Source organism: Gopherus flavomarginatus, chromosome 11 (assembly GCF_025201925.1).
Source record: "Gopherus flavomarginatus isolate rGopFla2 chromosome 11, rGopFla2.mat.asm, whole genome shotgun sequence".
In the NCBI taxonomy this organism is placed as follows: domain Eukaryota; kingdom Metazoa; phylum Chordata; order Testudines; family Testudinidae; genus Gopherus; species Gopherus flavomarginatus.
The window spans coordinates 50,764,616-50,780,955 of record NC_066627.1 but is presented as its reverse complement, the minus strand read 5'-3'; the positions used below and the strand labels follow the sequence as shown (position 1 = coordinate 50,780,955).

The 16,340-nt window shown below is 47.5% G+C and overlaps 1 protein-coding gene across 1 annotated transcript; it reads left to right on the top strand.

Moving 5' to 3' along the window:
* Positions 1-575: 575 nt before the first annotated feature.
* Positions 576-14,633, top strand: DUSP15 (dual specificity phosphatase 15). The gene is made up of 7 exons (XM_050918416.1): positions 576-1,037; positions 4,979-5,012; positions 8,183-8,265; positions 9,264-9,313; positions 10,387-10,461; positions 11,040-11,211; positions 14,054-14,633. The coding sequence occupies exons 1-7, from the start codon at positions 1,017-1,019 to the stop codon at positions 14,264-14,266; spliced, it is 648 nt and encodes a 215-aa protein (XP_050774373.1). The 5' UTR covers positions 576-1,016; the 3' UTR covers positions 14,267-14,633.
* The last annotated feature ends 1,707 nt before the right edge of the window (positions 14,634-16,340 follow it).

Here is a 16,340-nt window from a genome sequence, read left to right as displayed (position 1 = left end):
GCTTTCGTGGGCTACAGCCCACTTCATTGGATGCACGCAGTGGAAAATACAGTAGGAAGATATATATATATATATACACACAGAGAACATGAAACAATGGGTGTTACCATACACACTCTAACTAGAGTGATCAGTTAAGGTGAATATGTGGTATGTGCTCAGGCACCCTGACATTGATGGACAGTTCCTGATCGCCACTTTCTGTGATCCCTTGACCTTGCATTCCACTCTGCGAAGGCTGCATTATCACGCCTGGCAGTACAAAGCAAGAAGTTACCCAAGAGGAAGGGAAGTTTTGCCTGTGTGTGAGTAGCAAGAGCTGGAATTGCTACCAAGCTAAGCTGCAAGTTTCTCTTGAGAGGTAGGAGTTCTGGTCTCATAGTACTCGCTGCCCTGGGAGATACAGGCAGGAGCCTGCATCCCTTTGAGCATTCAGCTGCACGGCTTAACAGACCTTCCTTCTAAGAAAGCAAGAGGGACAAAGGGTTTTGTTATTTCTGCAACACTGAGGCTTTGTTCAGATTTGCTTGGAAAGCAGGAGCACTAAGTCAGCAGACAGCATGGCCTTAGCACTCCCACATGAGTGCTGAGAGGTGGGGTTTCTCCTCTGTTGTCTCTGCCCTGGGCAAGAGAACAACTGGTACAAGGCACTTTGAGAGTAGCTTCACCATCTGGGAGGGAAGCAGCTCCCCGCAGGAGAAGGGCTTCTGAAGGGGCCGGCTGAGGGATTCAGTGAAGGTTTATTCTGTGCTGAGATGTGCAGCTGCTGCAAGGAGATCAGTTTTGCTGCCTGTGAAGAGAAAAAACAAGCAAGCTGCCACTATTACAACAAACAAACAAACTCTCACAAAAACCAGCGACTGTGGAGGTGTAAATCTCTTCATGACCAACACTGACATCCTGTCATTGAACATTTTGGAGAGGCAGCTAAGATTTCAGCTGGGGAAACGCCGTGCCACAGCATCAAGAGACAACACCTGCGCCCCCCTGGCCTTCCACAGTAATTGCTTTGCACCATGGGAAATGGCATGAACAAGGTAAAGATAAACACTCTGAGACACTAGTTTTGTGGGTCTCTGTTCTCTCTGAGACAGGCTTTTCAGAGCTTTTAGAGTGTGAGGTCTCTTTATTGGACTCTGTTTCTTGGAAAGCAAGAGCCAGGTGCCACTTCATGTTAGATTTCAGGACACCCTCGTGTATGCTTAATTTTAAAATGAAATCTGTTTAAGGGACTAGCAAAAACCAGCTTTTCTAGTAGAGGTGGGTCTTTAACTACAGATTGAGCACAGCTGGACAAGAAACAATTTGGGGATTCTTTAGAGGTCATGCAATTCAGTGGGTGAGGTCCTTCTTACAGGTCTGGAGTGTCGGTAAGGGTTCTAAGCAACTCTGCTACTACCCTAGGAAGACAGTGAGTAGACAGGCATCAGAGCTGATCAATGGTGATCCTGGGATTCCTCCCCAGGAGATTACAGCAGTGCCACCAGTGAGGCCAGGAGGTCAGTGCATGGCCCAGGACATTACCCTGTGAAGGTGGAAGAAAAGTTTTACATCACCTTAGAGAACTAGATGAGATAAGCACATGACAAGAGATCTCTAAGGCATGAGCTTGGTACTGCCCCACTCGGCTACTCAGCTTTTCCAGCAGCAGCTGCTCTAACACCACAGACTTTACTGTATACAATATCCAGGGCATAGCTTATCAGAGAGGGCAGCCACTGCTTCTCCTTCAGGGAAGTTTTCCTAAGTTATAAGAAAGTGACTTTATTTGCCTATGTAAGAACCTCCACTCTTAATCCTTTAAGCATTCTCTCTCTCTCTACACTATCACTGCACAGCAAAGAGTTTTGTGATATTTTGGATGAACGATGCAATATATCAAAGCTATTGTATTTCACGGAGGAGTAGGACTGAATGAGGCATGTTACTGTGTAATAAGGACATTCCTGGATACATAGCCATTGCAGTTTCCCTTTTAGCTGTGTCCTTTCATTACAGCAATCTCTTAGCATCTAATTTCTATGATACACCTCTACCCAGATATAAAGCTGTCCTTGGGAGCCAAAAAATCTTACCACCTTATAGGTGAAACCGTGTTATATTGAACTTGCTTTGATCCACCAGAGTGTGCAGCCCCGACCCCCCGGAGTGCTGCTTTACCATGTTATATCCGAATTTGTGTTATATCGGGTCGTGATATATCAGGGTAGAGGTGTAGTTGAAAGTTAGTTTGTTAAAGGCACATTGCCTATATAAATTATATCCAAATTGTAAATGTTTTAAAAACACTCTTATGAACAATGAGGTCAATAGAAACATTTCCAAATTTACTTTAAAAAAAAAAGTGAAACTGTAGTTTTAAGCTTTCCCCTGCAGTGTCTGCAAACCAACCACTGAAACATCAAGAACTTGAAACTGACTATAAAGAAGTCAAATGCTCGACTAGGAAATAGGGAATAACTAGCTAGGTGGTCATGCTGCTGAAAAGGATCTGGGGGTTATACTGGACCACAAGCTGAATATGAGTTGTCAATGTGATGCAGCTGCACAAAACGGCTAATATGATTCTGGGGTGTTTTAACAGAAGCATTGTATGTAAGACACAGGAGGTAATTGTCTCACTGTACTCGGCACTGATGAGGCCCCAGCTGGAGTATTGTGTCCAATTCTGGGTCACAACAATTTAGGAAGGAGGTGGACAAATTGGAAAGAGTCCAGAGGAGAGCATCAAAAAGGATCAAAGGTTTAGAAAACCTGACCTATGAGAAAAGGTTAAAAAAACTGTGCATGTTTAGTGTTGAGAAAAGAAGACTGAAGGACAATCTGATCACAGGCTCCCATATGTTAAGGGCCATTTTAAAGAGGACTGTGATCAGTTGTTCTCCATGTCTACTGAAGGTAAGACAAGAAGTAATGGGCTTAATCTGGAGAAAGAGGCATTTTAGATTAGACATTAGGAAAAACTAACTGTAGGGGTAGTTAAGCTCTGGAACAGGCTTCCAAGGGAGGTCATGGAAGATCATTGGAAGCTTTTAAAAACAAGGTGGACAAATACCTGTCAGGGATGGTCTAGCTTTATTTGGTTCTGCCACAGCACAGGGGGCTGGACTCAATGACTTTGAGGTCTCATCCAACTTTACTTTTCTATGAAATGTGAAAACGACTCCATTAGTTTTCATTGGCCCCAGGCTGAGAGAAATGTAAAAATGTAAACAAAGAGGTTATGAGTACATTGAATTTTTAAATGTCTCACTTCTAATAGTCTAAGGTGCTATTAGTAAGGGAGTAAAGAAATGTTTGTTTCCAACCTATGGTTTGGAAGTTCATTCTGTCCCTAACAAAGTTAAGTCTGCAACAGATGTCTTCTCACTATGGGAAATAGCAGCAGGTAGATTACTGGAATTGAGTAATTGTGGGAATTAAAGTATTTAAAACTTTAGGACCAGATTTTCAGAAGTTTAGGTGCACAATTGCATGTGCAAAATGTGCACCTCATTTGAATGCATAATTACCATGATTGCATGCACAGATCAGACATGCAGTTGTGTTCCTAAATTCTGTGACAAACTGGCCTGCTATTCTTTTGTTGGGAACAAGTTTTCTTCAGAAGAAAAAGAAAGAAAAGGAAGGACTTCTGATAGGACTGGCACTATTTGGCTAAATGGAGGAGGGAGTGTGATCTAGTGATCTGAGCAGAGGACTGCTGGATTCTGTCCCTGATTATGCCACTGACTTCATAGTTGGCCTTGGGCAAGTCCTGTAACTTCTGTGCCTTATTATATCCCTGTTTTAGAGATGGGGAAACTATGTTCTAATTCCCCAGTGCCTGAGGCTTAATGGATAAGTGACTTTTGAGGTTCTCAGATGAAAAGCATAGCAAAGTGCAAATTGTTGTTAATTATTAATGATTATTTAAAAAAGCAACAGCAGTTTCCCAGAGTCACATCCTTCCAAGCTGTGACAGCCTCAAAGGAGCCACCAACTTATTGTCTAAGACTGAACGGCTCCAAGGGCCAAATTCTGCAGTTACATCCATTCTGTGATTCTAAATGTGATGCCATTCCAAATGAGTCAGTAAGGTTGCAGAGATTTAACTGAGGGCAAAATGTATCCAGTAGTATCTTTGGGCCAATAAGCGAGGACGGGGGAGTTTGTGTTCTTTAAGTGACCAATTAGAGATCTAAGACCGGCCATAGGGAACAGGTGTTTTCCTCCTTCCCATTTATGGGCTTGATGGTATGATTCATGCCATTGTTCTTACTGGACCTGATCCTGCCAGGCACTGAGGAGCCCGTTCGCTGAGTGCCACGCTATAGAATTAGCAAGTTGTGAGATGTGCTCTGACCCCAGGGATGGGCGGGCTGCTAGCCCTCCTTACGCAGGAGACCCATCTCACAGGTCGATGGACGCAGCCAGAGTCAAAGCAGAACCCTCACGCTATTTGAGGCACCATGCACAATCTCTGTCATCACAGGACTTGCTTTAGTGACTTCACCAGCAGGGGGGTGGGCAGGGGTCCAGGAAGGGGGAGGGTTGGTGGCACAGAGTGGTGGTTTCCTTTTTTTGTTTTGGTTCTTCTTGGCTTGTTCTGAGAGGCAAGCATGCTACATGCTTCCTCTCTGTCTGAACGCTGGATGGGGCGGTGGGGGGGAGAGAGGGAAGGGATGCATCCTGACTATCACTACAAAAGATGTTTTTTTTCCCCTCCTGCTGATAATAGCTCACTTTAACTGATCACTCTCCTTATAGTGGGTATGGTAACACCCATTTTTTCATGTCCTCTGTGTATCTTCCTACTGTATATCTTCCTACTGTATCTTCCACTGCATGCATCTGATGAAGTGAGGTTTAGCCCAGGAAAGCTTATGCTCAAATAAATGTGTTAGTCTCTAAGCTGCCACAAGGACTCCTGTTCTTTTTACTAACACACCAGGAGTCGCCCTCTTTCAGGCTGAATCTTCTCTTTTGTGTCCTGCAGGTTCTCCCTGGACTTTACCTTGGGAACTTCATAGGTGAGCAGCACTGATGAGACCACCCAGAGAACTGTCTGAGCTGGGAAGTTACCGATAGTCTGTGTTGCGTGATGTGTATGTAGTCCTCTCCCCACTGTCCCCCATTATGAGGGAGCCTTGTTCTCTCCAGGCCCTGACAATACTGTGCGTGCTTATTTAAACCAGAAGCACTGGTATCGAAGTGATGAATATCCTGAGAGGTGACATCCATAAGAGCTGGAGATGCTCAACTACACAACTTGTCCTACAGAAGACAGGGACATTCAGGGGTTGTTCTGTGCTGCATGGCCATGGGAGAGAGATTTCGCCCTGATTTGGTCAGGATTAAGAAGTGTTGTCATATCTCATTAAGCTCCCTGTGCTCCTGGGTCACTCTGTCATAGGCATTGTCACCATCGTGGCAGGCCGAGAGGCATCAGCACCCCCTGCAAGAATCCCTTCCTCTGACTTCCTGATTCTTGCATTTAACTCAAGTGCCAACGGCAAGGCCCTGCCTACTCTCCTACCTACCTCTGCTCTCCTCTCCTCTATTCCCTTTTCTCCATCTCTCACTCTTCCCTGTGCTTGGGAGAGGCGCTCTGCCCCTTGTCCACTCACGGCTCTCGTGCCTCACCTGCTTTATTTCCCAGTGTGATCAGTGTTCTCAGCCCCGTGCAGGGGTGAGATAGGAAATTGTGGTGCCCAGAGAGAGGAGTAAAAAGCTAGACAGGTAGGAGGGGCTCTCGTTCAGTTCGGGGGATGTGAACCACAGCTGTGAGGAAGACAGAGCTGATGATGTTGGGGAGCAACGGTTAAAGAGCACCAAACTGACTCTGGGCATCATGAAGTAGTACCACACATGTGTGACTCCGACTGTCTTGTGTTCCAACACCGTGACTCTGCCTCTCCCACTCTGACACAACATCTTGATACCAGCTATAAATATCACAACATTGAGGGTGGCAATTCTTCTGCCCTACAGACAACTAGCAGTAGACAGGGAAATCTGTTAGCTCATGCAGTATACCAGTGGTCACCTGCTTCCCCTCTGGCACATGGTGTCAGAAACCCAGCTGGCCGCCTGCTGCAAAATATCACTGTGTGGTGTTTGCAGGCATTGTGTTTCTCTACGATGACGATGGCACATGAGCAGCAGAGTGTAACCATTTATTTCCCCAGGCTCAGAGCAGGAGATCGGGGAAGGGAAAACAAGACAATTCTTCCTCTTGTTCCCCCTTACTGGCCTCAGTAACTCATAGGATCTCAGGATTTACAGGTGGAAGAGGCCTGGTCAATGAGTGAGGCTATGCCCCTGCCAGGAGAGGATACAGTGGAATCTCCATCCTTAGAGGTTTTTAAGGCCTGATTTGACAAAGCCCCGGCTGGGATGATTTAGTGGGTGTTGGTCCTGCTTTGAGCAGGGGGTTGGACTAGATACCTCCTGAGGTCTCTTGCAACCCTCATCTTCTATGATTCTATGATACAATCCCGTCAATAGAGGATGCATCTGATAAGACACTCAGTTATCTCAGAAAGGCCATTGGCTTTGTTTCTGTGCATTAAAACAGGCAGTTAATTGACTGAAAAGCCTTCTCGGAAGCCTTTGTCCAATGCACAGGGGATTCGAGAGTAGTTTGGACCAAGACTCCGAAAGGCAGTGGGAACACAGATTCCTGACCAAGATGAGGGATTACAACAGGGGAAGCACAGATTCATAGATTTTAAGGTGAGAAAGGGACCATTACGATTGTCTAGTCTGACCCCCTGTATATCACAGGCTAGAGAATTTCACCCAGTTACCCTGTACTGAGCCCCGTATCTACAGCAGGCGGCATCCAGAATACTCAGACTCCAGGTTAACCAGAAAGGTTAAACAAGTCCAAGGCCTGCTACATTCAGTCTTGGGCTGGTGCCACACAAGCACTGCTCAACCAAGACATTGTGGGTCATGAGAGAGATTTAAAGTTCAATAGCTTGTGAACAGGCCAGAGCTAGAACCATGTTTTCCAATTGAAAGCATCCTCTGTCCCTGGTAGGTCACGAAACACTGGAAATTAAAATCATATCAGTCTAAGTACCGGCATTCTGACTGCCAGCCCCTCAGACTAAGGTAATACAAACAGATAAAGGGATGGGGAGCTCTTGCTCTCCCCGTATCCCCCTTGAATTCTGACATGGAGCAGCTCTCTTAGATTCTCTATTGTATTAAATATTTATCTAGTGCCATTAGCACATGATGCTTTAGAACTGCAAGCCGATGCTTTACACCACTTGAACGTTTAGAATCCCAAAGCTTTGAGATGGGAAAAGGTAGGGCCTAACTAGCAGCTTGCAAACTAACAGCTGCAAAAATCATAAGAGAAAAACCTGCTGCAAAGATGCCTAGTTGGCCAGACCAGCATGCCCACCTTGCAGAAGATTAACCCTAGTCCTGAACTAGTGGCCAGAACCAAAAATACTGAGACCTGTTAGAGGAGCTAGGCCCCTGTTCTGTAGGAAAGGGGAGGACATCTAGGAATCCTCATTCAGGTAGGTGCAATTCAGAAGATGACAAATGCAACAAAGCTACTTGAGCGTATGTCAGGAGAATTGGGGAACAATCATCAGCTGAGATAAGTTCAAACACTGAAGAGTTCAGGCAGACTGGGCCACTCTCAGACGTGCTGTAAGTGGGTGCAGCTCCATTCCTGCAGTTAATGGGTAGGGTAAATTGTGCATGCAGCAATACAAGCTGCTAGTATTTATGGTATGCTTGCATGTGGGGGAAGAGAGTGTTCCTTCATGTGGGAGCATTTGGATGTGTATATGCTGCAAATAGGTATGTGAATGTATTTGCAGGTGTGTTTGCACACATTTTTCCAAGCATGTGTTCATTATGCTGTGGCATGTTGGTGTGTGTTTGAATTCATTCAGGTGTGAACAGGCAGGGTACGTGTTCATTTAGGGAGGTGTCTTTTGGTGTAACGTGTGTGCAGGCATAGGGATTTATAGGTTGTTTTCATCTGTGGCAGCATTTGCTCACCTGCAGTATGTATGGGCACCTGTATATGTGTGTGTGTGTGTATAATGCAGCTATGTGTTTCTATGATGTGTGCATGCTTATTTGTCTGCAGAGGTGTGGCAGGCATGCTTGTGGGACGTGTAAGAACTAAGTACATACTGGATTCTCATTGTGTTTTTCCTTCTTTCAGATGCCAAAGATTTGGAGCAACTGAGCAGGAATAAGATCACTCACATTATTTCAATCCATGACTCTCCCCAGCCACTACTGCAGGTAGGTACCTAAGCCCCTGACATCACCCCTCTGCCTTCTGCTCATCCACTCGCCCCTAACATCCTCCTTCTCCCTCAAGAAGAAAAGCCACAGTGATAGCTACCCTCCCTTCAACAGAGCTGCTTCATGTGACTCATGGTCACATGAAGTGTCATTTTGATGGGCAGCTGAAATCCCAGGACACGGTGCTGCTGAATCAGCACAAGCACGTCTTCCCTAAATGGACTTATGACCCACATGTGCCAGAGCCGGTGCTGTGGGTTAGAAACGAACAGCAGCTCCCCGTGCGGGAGGTGGAGATGGAATAACGCTCCAGGCCTAGCGTGTCTGCTGTGCTTCGCACCTCCTGCACCTCTCGTGGGTGCTTGGCTGTTCCAAGCCTCGTGAGACGTAGGGAGAACTGCCCTGGACTTGTTAGTGCTGTGCCTTTCCTGGGGTTTGTGTCCAGCATTCACGCTGGCTGCAGCAGCATTAGATCTGGCTCACAACTGCCTGTGCCCTGGCCTCCAATGTCAGTTTATTTCAATGGTAAATATATCTTCACCTCAAAAAAAAAAAAAAAAACAGTCCCAAAAGAACTGGGCAGCTCCTTCGGCCTTCCTGTGGATATAGCCCCCAAATCCAAGAATCCCAAAGATATACCCAGAAAGCAAAATGATCAGGGACTGTCTGCTCTTTGGCCTGAGTTAGAGATCACTGTGTCCTCATCTCTGTTTATCTTGTCGCTATCCGAAGTCACCGATTTCCTTCCCTGATCCCTCATTCCTTGGTCTGAATTCCCAGGTGGATAGTGGACATTGCTCCTTGGACTCTGGGAGCATTTCCAGGAGCAGAGGGAGGAGGTACTTGCTGGGGTTGGGGTAGGGAAGTAGTAAGTCAAGTGCTAAAGGAGAGGTGCCTTTGTAGAGTGAGCAGCTCTGGGGCAGCACTTTGGGAAAATAAGACCTTCTGATCTCTCGGGGGTCCTACGTTTGACCTGTGCATTTTATGCATTTCAGGAAATTACTTATCTTCGCATTCCTCTGCCGGATACACCCGAGGCCAACATGTAAGTGCCAAGCCAAGGCTGCTCCAGAATCAGAGTCCCAGGGAACCTTGGAGCTTGCAGGACAAACTGGGGGATAGGCACTAACTGCACTGCTGAGATCTCAAACCAGCTGACTCAGGTGGACACTCAGGATGGCACCCCACAGGAGAGTCCTGTAGGATGAAACAATCATACCATGCTGCTGGGACGGCGTCACAGTGCAACATCCTGCCTGAGCTTAGTTTGAGAGGTCACAAGCTAGTTACAAGTTTCAGAGTAGCAGCCATGTTAGTCTGTATCTGCAAAAAGAACAGGAGTACTTGTGGCACCTTAGAGCCTAACAAATTTATTTGAGAATGAGCTTTCGTGGGCTACAGCCCACTTCATCAGATGCATAGAATGGAACATATAGTAAGAAGATATATACACATACAGAGAACATGAAAAGGTGGAAGTTGCCCTACCAACTCTAAGACCACCTAAGCTAGTTACAGACTCCCTAAAATCAGGATGAGTGGCAGCCCGGTTACGGCACCACTAGAGAATCCAGTGGCCACAGACCACTGCGGGGGAGGGGTAGCATGCTTAGCTGAATAAAAGGGGGGCTGGGGGCAGAAGGGGGAAAGGGTCACACTGTGGAGGCATAAATAACAGAGCAGGGCTGTGCGGGCCTATGCAATGCACCCAGCACTGAGGTATGCGAGCGCTAACCGAGGGCTCAAGCAGACAAGCTGCCAGAGGCCAGAGATTGGCTCAATTTCATTAACTCCTGGGAAGTGCTCCACAGTCCTTGGGTGTGCCTACTGGACTGGTGAGTAGAGCACTGGTGCCCTCCGGAAGCCTGGCAGCTGCTGCTTTGGAGTCCTCTGCTGCAGGGTGCGTTGAATAGCCAGGAGCATCAGCCCCCCAGCATGGCTGGAAGCACATGCACCATGCTGTTAAATCAGCAGCTGTGAATGGTACCTAGGAAGGAAGCAGTGATCACTATTTTACTTGGCTCTCTTTGCCCTGCGTGCCATGGGGACACCTGCTGCTCCTGGTAAAATCCTATTTCACAGCCTGGAGTCTTCATTCTATTTTATTTTTCCCGCTAGCAAGAAGCACTTTAAAGAATGTATCAGTTTTATCCACTACTGTCGCCTGCATGGAGGGAACTGCCTTGTTCACTGGTAATGCTCCCTTCCAATGACCCTTGTGCAGCATTCTCCCAAGTACAGTGCAGTGGGAAACTGGGCTGGGCAGCAGAGTCCCCAGAAGGCCCAGGCTTTGTAGAAAACAAACTGGGCTGCAGCTTACGAACCAAAGCAAGTGGCTGACGGGCTCTGGCTGGGGACTGGGGTGGTGCCTGAAGTCAGAGATCACACGAGTGTCTCCCTAGCCCAGCTTGATTTAAGGATGCCATTGGGTTAGGGGACTGTTTACCAAGCAGAAAGGGCAGCATTAGCTTCAATTGTAATGGGGAGGAAGAGGAACCGATTTAGGAGCAGGATTCCAGGAAGTGGCTCGTGTTTTCACTTCTTCTAGGGACTGTAATGTTTGTATAGAGATAATCAAGGTCATGGTGGAAGTGCCCTGTCTCTAGGAGAAGAAATTCTCTAAGGAGGAACTGAAATAGCCATGAAGAAAGAAGGAGCGCATGGTGGTGGGGGTGCCCCTGGGCTTGAAGGAGGATGGCTATGATTGGGGGTAGGGATGAGGAAGAAACAGCAAAATCAAGGTCCTGATTTCCCGCCCCCCCTGACTCCAGCCTTGCGGGGATCTCCCGGAGCACCACCATTGTTGTCGCCTATGTCATGGTGGTGACAGAGCTAAGCTGGCAAGAGGTATTGCAGGCGGTAACAGCAGTGCGGCCGATTGCTAATCCCAACCCCGGCTTCAAGCAGCAGCTGGAGGAATTCGGCCGTGGCCCCGCACGAAAGGTGAGAGCAAAAGGTTGGGTATTGCCATGGTAACTGTGGTCAGTCCTTATATAACGCTTCCCAGGCACTGTGCAAGCCCAGGGAGAGGAGGACTCAGAATCCCCAAAGAGCAAGGGAGAGCTTGGAACCGAGAGAGAGAAAGGAAGTTCATTAGAAAGAGATGGATCAAGACGTAGGATCCAGCAGTGGGGGAAGGCATCAGAGAGATCTATAATCCCCCACAGAAGAGAGAGGCTGTCCTGAGAGAGATTCCCAATGAGAGAGGCACACAATCCACCCTCCTTCCAAACACAGCATATGGCCACGCCACCAGGGCTAGCACCTCGCCAGGCCTATATGACCCAGACTCCTGCCCGTAGCTTGGACCAGGTCTCCACCAGGTCACTGTAGCACTCATCGCCTGCTTGACCATTCTGCACTGCCCTGCCACTTCATTCCTATCGGTCACTCACATGGCCACAAGCACAAACCAGGGGCATGTTCCTTGCCCCATTTAACAGGACAGCCTAGGTAATTACAGGCCTGTTCGCCTGATGTCGATCCCAGGCAGGTAGTGGAGCGGCTGACACAGGCCTCGATTAATAATGAATAAAGGAGGGCATTGTAATTAATGCAAGCAGCATGGGTTTATGGCAAATAAATTCTGTCAAACTCATATATATACTTCTGTAAGGCATTTGACTTGGTATCAAATTATGTTTTGATTAAAAAACTACAATGATATAAAATTAACATGGCACACACTGGCTATTAATAGGTCTCAAAATGTAATTGTAAATGGGGACTAGTCATCCAGTCAGTATGTTTACAGTAGGGTCTCGCAGGGATTGGTTCTTGGCCCTATGCTATTTAACATTTTTATCAGTGACTTGGAAGAAAACATAAAATCCTCACTGATAAAGTCTGCAGTTGACACAAAAATTGGAGAGTGATAAATAACGGAGAAGAACAGGTCACTGATTCAGAGCAATCTGGATCACTTGGTAAACTGGATGCAAGCAAACTATGCATTTTAATATGGCTAAATGGATATGTATTCATCTAGGAATAAAGAACAATGGCCACGCTGCCAGGATGGAGGACTCTGTCCTGGGAACTAGTGACTCTGATGGTGGATAATCAACTGAACATGAGCTCCCAGAGTGCCACTGTGGCCAAAAGAGCGAATCTGGGATGCATAAACAGGGGAATCTTCAGCAGGAGCAAAGGGGTTATTTTACCTCTGTGATTGGCACCGATGTAACTGCTGCTGGAATCCTGTGTCCAGTTCTGGTGCCCACAGTCGAAGAAGGCTGTTGATAAATTAGAGGCAGTTCAGAGAACATAAGAACTTAAGAACGGCCGTATCGGGTCAGACCAAAGGTCCATCTAGCCCAGTATCTGTGTACCGACAGTGGCCAATGCCAGATGCCCCAGAGGGAGTGAACCTAACAGGCAATGATCAAGTGATCTCTCTCCTGCCAACCATCTCCACCCTCTGACAAACAGAGGCTAGGGACACCCTTCCTTACCCATCCTGGCTAATAGCCATTTATGGACTTAACCACCATGAATTTATCCAGTTCTCTTTTAAATGCTGTTATAGTCCCAGCCTTCACAACCTCCTCAGGCAAGGAGTTCCACAAGTTGACTGTGCGCTGCGTGAAGAAGAACTTCCTTTTATTTATTTTAAACCTGCTGCCCATTAATTTCATTTGGTGGCCCCTAGTTCTTGTATTATGGGAACAAGTAAATAACTTTTCCTTATGCACTTTCTCGACATCACTCATGATTTTATATACCTCTGTCATATCTCCCCTTAGTCTCCTCTTTTCCAAGCTGAAGAGGCCTCGCTTCTTTAATCTCTCCTCATATGGGACCCTCTCCAAACCCCTAATCATTTTATTTGCCCTTTTCTGAACCTTTTCTAGTGCCAGTATATCTTTTTTGAGGTGAGGAGACCACATCTGTACACAGTATTCGAGATGTGGGCGTACCATGGATTTATATAAGAGCAACAGTATATTCTCAGTCTTGTTCTCTAGAGAAGAGCCATGAAAATGTTTCAAGGATTAGAAAACACAATTTAGAGAGAGAGATTGAAGGAGCGCAGTCTATTTAGCTTAAGGGGTAGCTTGACTACAGTCTACAAGTACCTACATGGGGAACAAATATTGAATAATGCTCTCGCCAGTCTAGCAGAGAAAGGTCTAACACGATGCGCTGGCTGGAAGTGGAAGCTAGACACATTCAGACTGGAAATAATACACTCTCCCCATCCTCCAGTACCGTGCATATCACCTCTCGGCCTCCCTTGCATCCAATGTTGCAGGATCACCACTTCCCAGGACCTGGGATTTCTGTCCATTTGAAATATGGCATCTGCCGCAGCCCAAGCTGGGTTATTGGTTTGCTCCTGACGGCAAAGGAAGAGCACCACCTATAGAACCATCAACACCTGTTACACCTCAATATATCCTGGAGGTTGCCCATCTAAATACCAGGCCAATACATTTCCCTTTACAGGGGCCAGTTCCTCAGTTGGTGCGAATGAGTATCACTATTGGCTTCCATTGAGCTACCCAGATTAATACCAGATGAGGATCTGGCCCATAACGTGTGGGTAGTGCAAGAGAGAGGCAGGAGAGGGTCTAGGAGCCGTGGGAGAGGAGAATAGGCCACAGTGTGTTGCAGCACATGTTCAACCTCAGGAATTCTGCCCTTTGTGACATAGCTGAACAGGGCCATCACAAATCTCTGAAGTACCTGGCATTGGCCACTGTCAGGAGACAGGATACTGGGCTAGATGGACCATTGGTCTGACCCAGCATGGCCATTCTTATGTTCTCCTTACACCCTGCAGATTCACAGACACCTGGAGCAGAGATATGGAGCTGACACGTTCAATGATGAGAAGGAGATAAGGCTCCTGCTTCCAGCAGACAGAGAAGGCACATCCAGGACAGATGGACCCATGCAGGGACTGGTGCCAAGGAGCAGAGACATCAAGAACACAGTCCCCTTTCTGCTACGAGTGAAGCAGATGTTCTCCTGCATCCCCACGTGTCTGAAGTGAGTCCGGCTGAGGCACAGAGAGGAGGGAAGTGAGGCATTCTGGGAAAGTGCATAGCCTAATGTATCAGACTGGCAAATGCCAAGGCCTAGAAAGGGACATCCCTGCTATTGTATGTCATGGGAGAGGTATGGTCCCATGGAGCAAGCACAGGCATGGGAGCCAGGAACTCCTGGGTTCCCATCCAAGCTCTATAGTCTTTCTGTGGCCTTGGGCAAGTCACCTAACATCTGCCTCAGTTTCCCCATCTAAAGTGTGGGGGGTTAATTCTTATGTTTCTATTTCCCAGGCTGCTGTGAGGGTTGGTTAGTAAATATACAAAGGACAGTGGGAGGGTTAGATGTGCTGACTGTCATCATAAGTGAACAGAAGGGCCCCGGCTTACTGAGTGCTACAAATCAGCTGTGCAGGAGGGGATTTTCCTGCTGCTAAGAGCCAGTGTTGGAAAGCAGCAGCCAGGGATGGACTTTGGCAGCAAACTGTAACACTTCAATAAATGCTGCCCTGAACCCATACAAATAAAATAAAGCGTGGGGGGATGTCTCTTTATAGATGAGGGTTTCTCATCAGCAAGTGGTTTCCACTGTCCGGGGGGATCGTATAAGAAGTGTGTGTGTGTTTTCCATTAAACCCAGTACAGCAGCCAGGAGACAGCTCTCATGCAGGCAGAGGTCCAGATGTAGGCAACAGTGAATGGTGTGTTAACAGGGTTGCACTACATTTCCCCTGATCCTAGTGTGCTCTCCCACAGGGCTCCAATAATATTTAACACAGGGCCAAGTATTGCTAGAGCTGAATATGAAGCCATTTTGTTTGAAGACTCTTTACATACTTATTTCTTAATAAACGTCTCATCAGTGCAGAGTTTTATGTACATTTCAGCACAGGGCAGAGTTTGATCTGAAAAAAGGGGTGTGCTGATTGGGGAAGGCTGGGAGTGAGCAAGGCTCTCTGGAGCCAGAAAGAGCCTTTGGGAGTATATAACATCCCTGCCAATGGTGCTCCCGCGCAGCCGCAGCGTGGACTAGGATGTTAATTATTAATGCATACTGCTAGTTTAGTTACACAGTGCCTAATGTGCACCAGTGCTTTGCAGAGCAAATAAAGAGACAAAATCTCTGCTTTGAAGAGCTTACACAGCCCATGGCCCCAGTCCCACAGGGAGCTTCACCCATGAGAACCTCTGCATCTGCAGAGAGCTCCATGGACATCACAGGAGGCAATGCAGGCATGGGGCTCTGTCTGCACAGAGCTCAGGATCAGAGCCTGACATCATTCCAGCTGTTTTGGACATTGTGACGAACTGGGAATGTTCTTAATATTTTCTCTGAATACTGTGTTGGTGCCTTAGTGTCCCCATGGCAGTTCTTAAATATCTGGCAGAGCAAAGGGCCAGTGCACCTAAATGCCTGACCCTCTGTCTCCTAGCAACTGATGGCCTGGGCCCCTCCTCTGCAAAGGTGCCAGCTGAAGGTGTTGGAGACAAAGGGATCAGGTGGCCTCCTGGCCCAGGAAAGGAACTGAGCAGAGAGGAGGGGCTGGAGGGGGTGGTTGGTCTGGAGCTGGCTGGGGATGAGGAGTGAAGTGCAGACGTGGGGGGTCTGGCTCACTGCCCCCCAGAATGGACCCGGCCGAGGGGTCCAGTTCTCTGTACCTACAAGCTCTGTTTTAGACCCTGTTCCTGTCATCGAATAAACCTCTGTTTTACTGGCTGGCTGAGAGTCACGTCTGACTGCGAAGTGGGGGTGCAGGACCCTGTGGCTTCCCCAGGACCACACTGGGGTGGGCTCAGTGTGGGAAGCGCACAGAGGGGCAGAGGATGCTGAATGCTCCAAGGAGAGACCCAGGAGGTGAAGACGTGGGAGCTTCTTGCCCTGAACAAGTCTGCTCCAGGGGAGAGGAGGCTCCCCAGAGTCCTGACTGGCTTGGTGGGGAGCAGTTCCAGAGCATCACCTGGTGACTCCGTGACAGACATTAAAGTTAATAAATTAGTGTAAAAAACAACTCTATTAGAGAGTGTCCCCCTTCACCCTCTGTCCTGACATCTAGTACTGCCCCTCCCATGGCAGCATTGTCC

What these genes read in the sequence shown, in the direction of transcription:
- DUSP15 (XM_050918416.1), top strand. Translation starts at nt 1,017, where the DNA reads ATGGGAAATGGCATGAACAAG. An exon ending in TTACCTTGGGAACTTCATAG is followed by an intron (nt 5,013 to 8,182) that starts GTGAGCAGCACT and finishes TCCTTCTTTCAG; the next exon opens with ATGCCAAAGATTTGGAGCAA. An exon ending in GGGAACTGCCTTGTTCACTG is followed by an intron (nt 10,462 to 11,039) that starts GTAATGCTCCCT and finishes CCCTGACTCCAG; the next exon opens with CCTTGCGGGGATCTCCCGGA.